Source organism: Monopterus albus, unplaced genomic scaffold (genome assembly GCF_001952655.1).
Source record: "Monopterus albus unplaced genomic scaffold, M_albus_1.0 scaffold317.1, whole genome shotgun sequence".
Classification (NCBI taxonomy): domain Eukaryota; kingdom Metazoa; phylum Chordata; class Actinopteri; order Synbranchiformes; family Synbranchidae; genus Monopterus; species Monopterus albus.
In genome coordinates, this window is record NW_018128197.1 from 225,538 (window position 1) to 235,194 (window position 9,657).

General features: G+C 42.5%; 1 protein-coding gene across 2 annotated transcripts in view; it reads right to left on the minus strand.

Annotated features, from left to right (window-relative positions):
- Positions 1–4,117, minus strand: part of LOC109973996 (coiled-coil domain-containing protein 60) — a 25,275-nt gene extending 21,158 nt beyond the window's left edge. The window contains exons 1-3 of one of the 2 annotated variants that reach the window (XM_020623948.1): positions 3,744–4,117; positions 856–933; positions 433–509 (exon numbers count right to left, since the gene is read on the minus strand). In XM_020623948.1, coding sequence (XP_020479604.1) covers positions 433–509; positions 856–933; positions 3,744–3,962 — 374 coding nt within the window. In that variant the 5' untranslated portion in view covers positions 3,963–4,117. The remainder of the gene's footprint in view (positions 1–432; positions 510–855; positions 934–3,743) is intronic. The other variant, XM_020623949.1, reaches the window with a different exon arrangement.
- Between the last annotated feature and the right edge of the window lie 5,540 nt (positions 4,118–9,657).

Below are 9,657 nucleotides of genomic sequence, written 5' to 3' on the forward strand. Positions count from 1 at the left end.
TTCAGAAACTCTGGGCTCTATCAGAGGCTGTCAGAAATGTCAGCCAGTTGGAAGTACCCTTGGCTGCCCCAGAGGATGTTGTCTCTGCACCCTGTGGTGGGGTTAGGGGGCTGCACACATACTCTTCACACACACACACACACACTCACTCACACACACACACACACTGGACCAAATGCCACAGCTTCTTCAGTGCCAGCACTGTGTATACCTGCAGTGAGCAAACTGTTAAGCTGTCCCTTTTTTTATGAACTATGTTATTGTTAAATGTGAATTTTTCCATAAATAGGTGCTCCTGCGGGTCTTTTTCATTTCAGTGGGTAAAAAACAACTGGACACCACGTATTTTTCTCAACACTGTCCCCTGCTAAAAGATAACAGAAGGAATTCATTTTTCTATTTTTGCTGAACTTCTACAGATGTAGCTCTCACCTGGCCTGGGCCAGATGCTTCCTCAAGGAAACAATATCTGCTCTTTTTCCAGCCTGGGTATGACAAACTGGCAAACTCTGGAAAAAAGTGCACAAAAGCAAAGACTTAAAAGCAAAAAGATAAATAGTTATCCTTTTGTCTTCTGAGGTGCTCTGGCACCTCTTCATCCATGAAAGTCTCTGCTGCATCCCCATGTGACCTCTGCAGAGGCAAACCGGGCAGCAGGCCAACAGAAAAAAAATTCTCTGTCTAATATGACATCGCTTATGGAAATGACAGATCATCAGGCAATTAATCTCCAAATAATTAACTGCAATGAGTACACAAAAGTCTCCTTGTGCAAGATAAACTGTTTTGTACAGTATAAACTAGATAACAGGGTGAGATGGGTCTAAATGTGGGCATACTGATTAGCAGTCGCACCTTGCTTCTTCCTGTGGAATCTGGAGGTTTGCTGTAAACAGACCGGTCCCCTGTCTTTGGTGAGTCATCTGTAGTCACCTATGAATAGATCATCAGACAGAAAGCAAAGAGGGATTAGTTCAGACTGGATTTTTAATCTCCTGATCTTTTTCAGTTTATTCGCTTAGGCATCGGAAAACAAATTAAATCCAAGGGATAGCACATTAAAGTAAGAACATTTATTTCTAACAAGATCTCAAGCTGTGAAAAAGAAACGGAGATAAAAGTATGGTGGGCCCTGAGAGCACTGCAACTTAGGAAAACATACAAACAGAGAAATACTGAAGTGCACTGCAAATAAGAAAACACTTGGCTGTGTTTTTCTCCTCTAAATTGGGCTGCATATAAAAGCATATGCAATAAACCTAAATGACACACAGTAAAAAGCTAAATTGCATCAGTATGAATAAACAAAAAATGCTAACAACAACTGACCTCTATCCAATCACAGCCGAACAATCTTCACTGTGCAGAGCAGGTCTGGCCCATTTTGGATTTGTCTAAATGCTGAAGTACTACAAAATGTGTTTAAAGAGTTTGGAGGTTCAGGTTTAATTTTCCATTGAGGAAAACAGAAGAGCAAAGGAGCAAGAAACATACTATAACTTTTACAGGAACAATGTTCACCTGCTTTAACGTAAGCTACAACTGTTAGCATGTCCTGCTAACTAGCTTCATACATAAAGTAGCAAATGGACATTACCTCAAGCAAAGTGTCTCTTACTTTGAAATTAATTCATTCAGATTTTACTGGTTAAATACCCTTGTGGCCAAGCACAATTAATCCCTTACACTGCTCCAAACCTGTGGCAGTTCTGTGGACACAGCTGTTCAAACCCACAGAAGATCACTTTAGATGGAGAGTTTCCAAAAATACCCCCCAGAAAATAAGCTAAGCTGAATCTAGGGGGAAATGTGTATAGAATGATTCAAAACACACATATTTCCATCTAACTGAGAGGTGCAACTATAAAAACCATGCAGTCTTGGGTGTGAATATTTCAGTCAGTATAAACATGATTCTATATATCTTCCACAAAGAGGGGGAACAAAATGGTACTATCAAACATGAGCTGGTTTTTCAGGAGCGTGCATCCTGGATTGCTGGTGGTTACTACAGGTTAAAATGCTTCTCCTCTCAACGTCATAGCTTTTCAGATATACTGGAAAGCAGCTACTACAAGACAAGCACCAAGCTGATCTTGAGTATTCAAGCTCCAAGGACAAGAAAAGGTGTCAGAGAGCGTGGAAATGCCACAGCCATCATATTTCACCGTGAGGCTCCTGCCCTGCCTCTGCTTGGCCCCTGCTCCACACCACTGTCTTCTCACCCTTCTCTTGTCGCCCCACATGCTCCTGCTGATGGATGAGCTCATTTGCCGCTGGTCTCTTTGGTGTCGAACCAGGACATGTTGCTTTTCTGCTGCTTCAGTGGACACAGAGAACAGTAAGACCTCAGCCTGAGTGGACAGCACTGGATGTGTGCTCTCAGTAAAAGCATGGTCCAGTACATCTATAGAAAAACTGATTAATTTAGAAATGGTCCATACCACAGTTCTTAGCCTGTGTATTTCCAGCAACAGCCAAGAGTAACACAAACTGCAAGCAACGTTAGTATTACATTTGTCTTAACAGCACCACAGAGAGCTGAATAAAAAGCACTGTTCGTGCAATAACACAGAGAAGGAAAGTGCAGAAGATGAAATTGCCTTGTTTCCCTCCTTGGTGATTTACAGTGCATTTGTGGCTTTTATTTTTATTTTTTATTGTTCACTGTCATGGAGACAGTGGATTTGCAACAGGCCTAGCTAAACCAATTCAACAAATGAATTTCTTCAAGCAATAGCATAGTGCGTGTTTATGCTAGATCCAAGTTCAAGCATTACTGATTGCTGACTGCAATAAGTTGTAAAACGTCTTCCTAATAAATTTCAGTTGATACGACACTCTGTTCTGATACGGACCATGTCTCTCTATTTGCCAGCCAGGCAGCCTGTCCCAGCTACAGTAACTATGATGAATGCAGTGTCCACAGCGACAACCAGCCATTTGATACTTCATCCCCCCTGATGCATTAGCTGCTAATATCCCGTGTATCTATGGCAAGGACTTTGAAGCCTCATGATTTGCCCTGACTGGCCACGGCGAAGCCGTCCCCTGAGCATAGGTGACTGTAATCAAACAAGTGGCAGTGTCTTACTTTAAATGCATTTGTTAGTGGAAGCAGGCTTTGGGGGATCAGACACAGCATCTGTGTTACTGATTGGGAAAAGTGACTCTGCAGAGCCCACCAGGCCTTCAAAAGTATCTCTGAGATCCTCTCCAGCTTGAATGCCACTGAGGGCAGTTAAAGTACACTGGTAATAAATCACTTTGTGTAGCAGAGGGGTCCCCAGATGAATGAGAGCTAGAGACCCTGCTGTGAAATGAAAGGGATTACACACACACACACACACACACACACACACACACACACACAGAAAGATGTGAAAATATCACATGAGAGGGGCATTAGAAGTTCAAAGGAGGAAAAGCAACAGGGACCATTAAGACTCTGATCTTAGCAGCTGCCAGATGGGATGGGAGGAATCAGAAACTGTTGAAAAAGACAGTGAGAAAGAGGGCGTTTGGACAGAGATCTTTTAAGTTAATACCGATTCAAAATGATTTAGGGGAAATGCATCCTAAAGAACACGACCAGTCAAATGGCTGCGCCCACTAACTTCGATAGGAAAGTGTGTGCAGACATTTGACAGGTGGTGTCTATTCTCAAGTCTCGTTCTCAGTCATACACACAAACAAACTACAGCATTTGACCGAAATGACGCTGCTTTTCAAAGCTGAACTACCTTCCCCGGGTGTGAGGGCCGCTGCAGAGCTGCACCTGACTTCCAGGGAGCTCCTGGGCCGGTCTGCCGGTCCAGGTGCAGCTTTCGGCGGTCATGATCCTCCCGGGTGTCCGGACATCCGATGCTCCGTGCACAAAGTTTCTGGGCACAAACCGAGACAGGTTTAACAGAAGGCCTACCCAAAGGACGCACAGGCAGCGCAGTATTTCGATTAAACATGGCAGGTTTGTAAGTTACACAGGAGCAGCTGACATTTCACTCGAGTGAATAAACGGCGTCAACAAGTTAAAGTGTAAACACTTGTTGACAAAGTCGCCAAACTCCTGCGGCCTCCATTTCCCATGGCAACGGTAAATAAAGCTCAGCCCACAAGGAAGTAAAGGTTGCACCATATGGCCAAAAATACATGGACACTTTACCCACAGTACCTCAATGTGTCCCAGGCCAGACCCAGGATATTACTGTTTTCCTACTGTAACAAACAAACAAACAAGCAAAAAGAAAAAGCACAAACATCACTAATAACATTAACACTATCCAAGTGTTGCAGTAAGCAGTGGTGGAAATTAACAAAGTACATTTACTCAAGTACAGTTTTGAGGTATAGGTACTTTACTTGAGTATTTTCATTTTGTGCTACTTCATACTTTAACTTCACTACATTTTAAAGGAATGTATTGCATGTCTTAGCCCACTACATTTATTTTATAGCTTTAGGTACTAGTTACTTTTCTGAATGAGATTAATAAAGCAAATTACTGTAAAACCACAAGACTTTATTGATTTATAAGTTACACATCAGTAATTCAAATTATAGGCATATACACCGGTTAAAACCAACTCCACCTTTACCAACTGCAACATTAGATGTGATGTAATGTATCAATATTTATAATCCAACTATATGATAAACATTCGTGTTAATTGTACTATTCTGCATCTGGCCATCATTAATTTGAATATATACATCTGTGATTTTCCTATTCTGACAAAATGTCTGCCATGAAAAAGGCCTGCTGGCCTCCACTTATTGTCTCATTGCTTTCATTCAATAGAGCCCTACAGCCTCCACATACTATGCTGATATTGGCTGAAGTAAACCAAAGCGGCTGTGATTAGTGCTGTAGTTTTAAGGTCAACTTGGAAAACTCTCAATAATTGAAAAAGATTACACTCTAATCTGTGACCAGTTATCTCAAGTGTTGGAAAACAAGAAATACAGATAGCGAGTTTACTCTATTGAGCTAGACTGAGTCAACCTTCTGCCACTAGTTAACAACCAGACAAGAGGAACTAATCACTGAAATCAGCTGCCGGTGTTTGTGTGGAAATCAGTGTGGCATGGCTAGCAAGTGTTTCATTGCTGATTTCTGGTACATACAACTGCAAACCTGCAAATACACACACCCACATGCATTGTTGTGCTCGTCACTTACAGGCTCTGTACACAGACTTACATTCATTTCCAGGAGACTTACCCTAACCATAACCAAAGCCGACACTTGCTCTAACCTTACATCCCATAATTTTTGTAAAATTCGATGAATTAGTCGTGAGGCCCAGCCTACAGTCCCCACAAGTTACTTCCAGTCCCTGCAAAGCAGTGTGCTCCCAGTGTTTTGTCCCCAAAAGCATACAGCAAACAAGGCCACACATACATACACATACATTATACTGGAAAATGTCACAAAGAAAAGCTGAGATTAGAGAAAATTAGACTTAAGAGTAAAAATCAGATTGAAGATATAATTATCTGTCCTTGTATTATAAGGTCCTAGTTTACTGTGAACAGTTATGAGGATTAGAGTGTCATTTTATAGCAGGAAACACAACTTTTGGAAACGTTAGGCTATAAAATCCTGTAGAAAATCAGTTACACTTTTTTAGTTTCCTTTTATAAAGTTGCCCGAGCTTTGGCAAAACATCAGTACTGCAAGGCAAAGAACCAAACACGTAGTCATAAATTTGAACAGGATGTAAATCCCTAATGATGGTTGAAACAGAAGAACCGATTTCTGAGGTGACTCCAGCAGCAGCAGTTCAGCCTTACAGTGTTTCCTACAGACCGAGGCTGAGTCTGTGGGTGAGGCATCCCACAGTGTCAGAAACATCTGTTCAATCTGTTTTGTGCTCCAGTGGATAGTGTGCCAAAATCTCAAGGCACACTGCTCTAAAAATGAAACACCAACAAGTCTGTCACACTCGATAGAAGAGGGAACAATAATAATCCTGTTGAAACTGCAGAGTGAAAGAAGAATGGAGTGGAAGGGACCTTTCTCCACTCGACACACGCATGCCATTGAAATGATTCAGATATCAAATGAAAGAGCATTTTGTGTTCTTCTAAGCCTCTGGCAGACAAACTGTTGCCACAGTGCATCCTCCGAGAGGCCAAACACAGGGCAAAGAGACACTATTGCTGACTCATGACAAGACTGAGGAGCGTAGTCACCACTGGCAGAACAGAGTTCACTGGGATGTGAGAAGAACAGTTCACAGGCAACAGTTCAAACGCTAACCAACCTCGACCAACTGCTCGCTATTTGCCATCATGGCCTTAAAATGTATAAATAAAACTAATTAGTCCTTCCCTCCTCATCCTCACATGCCCTACTCATGGGATTGGCATGACCACAGGCAGGACTACTATATAAAGCCCCTCAGAGTTTTCTCTGTCTCACCACACGTTGTTGAACCTTTATTAATCCCTCACTCATTAGGTTGATTTTACCTGATGACACTTCAGTAAGTCAGCACTGAGTCCAAAAGTTACTTGCTGACTGCTTTTTTTCTTTATAATTTTACACTTATTTACTTCTTGAAACATGAGTGAGCAGGCCAATGCAGAGCTGACTTGCGGAGAGGATAGCAGGGGTGGACTCTGGTTCCCTCTGAGAAAATGGTGGCATTTGAGTCAGGATGTTGGCCTGCCACCTTTCTTGGAGCCAGGGAACCCTGTGTGGATGAATGTGAACTGGCTCCAGAGGAGTTTGGCTGCTTTCTCCTGGCCGCTGTACATCCCCGCTCCGTTGTTTGTGCCCTACATCTGCGGGTCGATGCATCACCCCAGTCAGAAGATTAGTAAGGAGCAGTACAAGTGGAGGGTCAACCTGGATGTGGCTCACTTTGCCCCCGCAGAGATTTCTCTCAGTGTCAGAGACGGATTCCTGGAGATTGCAGGTACAGAACAGTGGCTTACAGCTCTTTTAATTAAACACCACTGAAGTTCACTTTATTTATACTACTAATTACTTTCACACACAGGATAGTTTCTACTCTTAATAAAATATTAATAATCCTGTCTCTCTAATATTATTATCTCAAAGAATAACTGAGTTATCTACCTAGTGTTGTCTCACAGTTCACAGAATAATCCCCCTAAAACTAAACACTGATGGAAAGGAAGCTGATTGCAACAAAATTAGAAAGCTTCTTAAATAATGTGCTTGGGGAAATTAAAATCACAGCTCTGTGGCAGAAATTAATTTCTATGTTGAGTGGTTTCTTTGTTGCTTGACTCCTCTGTGTGTCCTCCAATTCTCCCCCCTAACGATAATGTATCCCCAGGGAAACATGAGGAGAGGCCGGACGAGCATGGATTTATTGCCAGATGTTTTACGAGGAAATACAGGTATGAGAAGTAAATAGTGATATTAAGATGATGAAATATACAGCAGCAAAGGTCTGTTTTTAAAGTTCTCACTGAGCTGAAAGGTGAGATATTACTTAAATGTGTTTCAGTATTTGCATTGTCACACTGTATGTAAAGACAACATGGTCGTGTCATTTTCAGGCTCCCAGCTGAGACTGATGCGTCCAAAATCTCGTCCACACTCACTGTTGATGGCATCCTGACGGTGGAAGCTTCAGTTCCTGAAGCCTCTGTTCCTGCTGCCATCATTATTCCAATAAAGGTGATCAAAACCGGGAGGTTTCTAGTTTCAGATATTGGTAGATATGCATATTTGCTTCCTTGCCAAGTGTTGAGAAAGTCAATACTACTTACAGTAAATGGAAGTCTACAGCCTGCAGCCAGTTTGTTTAGCTTAGCATAAAGAGTGGAAACATGGAGAAACAGCTAACATGGCTCTGTCCAAAGGTAATAAGATGTGCCTCATGAACAATATCTCTAAACCTCACATATTAACATATCATGTTTGTTTAATCAGTACAAAGGCTAAACTGCAAAAATGACAAGTTGCTGAAATTAAATTCTTCTTCTATAGTTTGATTTTTGTAGGGGCTAAACATATGAGATATACTGTGTACATTAGTTAGTGTAGGTAGGTGAATTTTGTTATCAGTGGACACAGACAGGCTAGTCCTTTGCTAGTCTCGCCAATGAGAAGGCAGGCCAGACCCTATGCCAAGCTAAGCTCCTGGCTCCTCCTATAATTACTGTACAAGTAACTCTCTGTAAGAAAGCAAAATACATTTCCCAGACACTCACACCACACCTCTGAATGGAGAACCACATCCCTTAATTGCAGCCAATTCGGTGTTCCTCTTGATTTTGCATATAAGGCTGGACAATGAGATTTTTTGTTGATGTGGGGGCACACATTTAAAACTTTACTGCTGACATTTTCTACATATTTATGCTCACATGCAGGTGGAGATGGAGGCTGATGGAAAAGAAGAAAAACATGAGAAAGAAGAAACACCTGAAACAGACCCAGGTAGTTCAGCACCAGTGGCCTCAGGGTCCCCATCTGTGGAGGATCATGGGGAAGAGTCTCCACTAGAGGTCCATGGTGATCAGGCCCACCCTGGCAGTGCCACAGCTGGGATTCAGCAGCATGAAGAGAGGAGGGAACAGGAAGAGGAGACCAATGACAAGCCTGACAGAGAGTCCCACCCAGTGTCTGCAAATGGCGAAGGCAGCGAGAGTCTTCACGATTCCTCTGTGCACCATGAAGGCCTGAAGAGCCAAGAAAGCCCACACACAGACACGTCCACAGAGCCGGAACACAAAGAAGCAGCTGTGGGTGAAGAGATTCAGCAGGTAGTGGGGGATTCAGGGGGGGCGGCTGAGGAGATAAGCCAGCCTGAGGAGTTAGAGCTGGGCAAAAGTCCACCGAATGGGGTCCTGAGCCAGGTGCTGGAGGATCCCGACATTAAACAAGAACACGCTGAGTAGAAACACAATACTGCCAAAATGCTGCACACAACACATACTGAGAAAATACTGAAACAGCCTGCACAGCTTGCCTCGCACCAGGTCTACAGATGCAGTTTAGTCAGTAGATATAACAGCCATATAACCATGTCTTCGGAGCTCCAATAAAACAGCTGCATGTGAAAATCTTATATATATATTGTGTTGTGTTGTGTCGTTGTGAATTTGCAACTATTAACTAATAAGTGATCACGTTCTGGAGCATCATATTGACATTGAAAATGTGACTTCAAATTTTAAAAAGTGGTTGAATATCATGCTGTTTCAGCTACATTTTGACACAAATCAGTTACTATTCGTTTTCACAGCTGTGCTTTTACATTAGTAACATGCCCAGTGAGAAACTGGTGTGATTCCAATTATGCTGTTGCCATGGCAGCACAAGTCCACACATTTCATCCAATACCAATAAACACAACAGTTTATGTGAGCTGGAGCTGGCACATCACACAAAACAGCGCCACTGCACAGCTGAAACTGTGGAGGCCTTCTGTTCTTTCCACAGTGTGCAAACTTTTTAAATTCAAAATATTCATCCCTTTCAGTTCCAATACGCAGACAAGATTACATTATTTTGCATCACACAGCACACAATGGAACTGCCTCAATTTCTGCTCCCACATTCAGAAGCTCTGGCAGTGCTGCCTCTTTACGATCAACCCATTTTGCAGCACACAGCAGTGCCAGCCTCACCCAGCACTAAGCCCTCTGCTAATCTGCTGCCCAGTTCCTTCT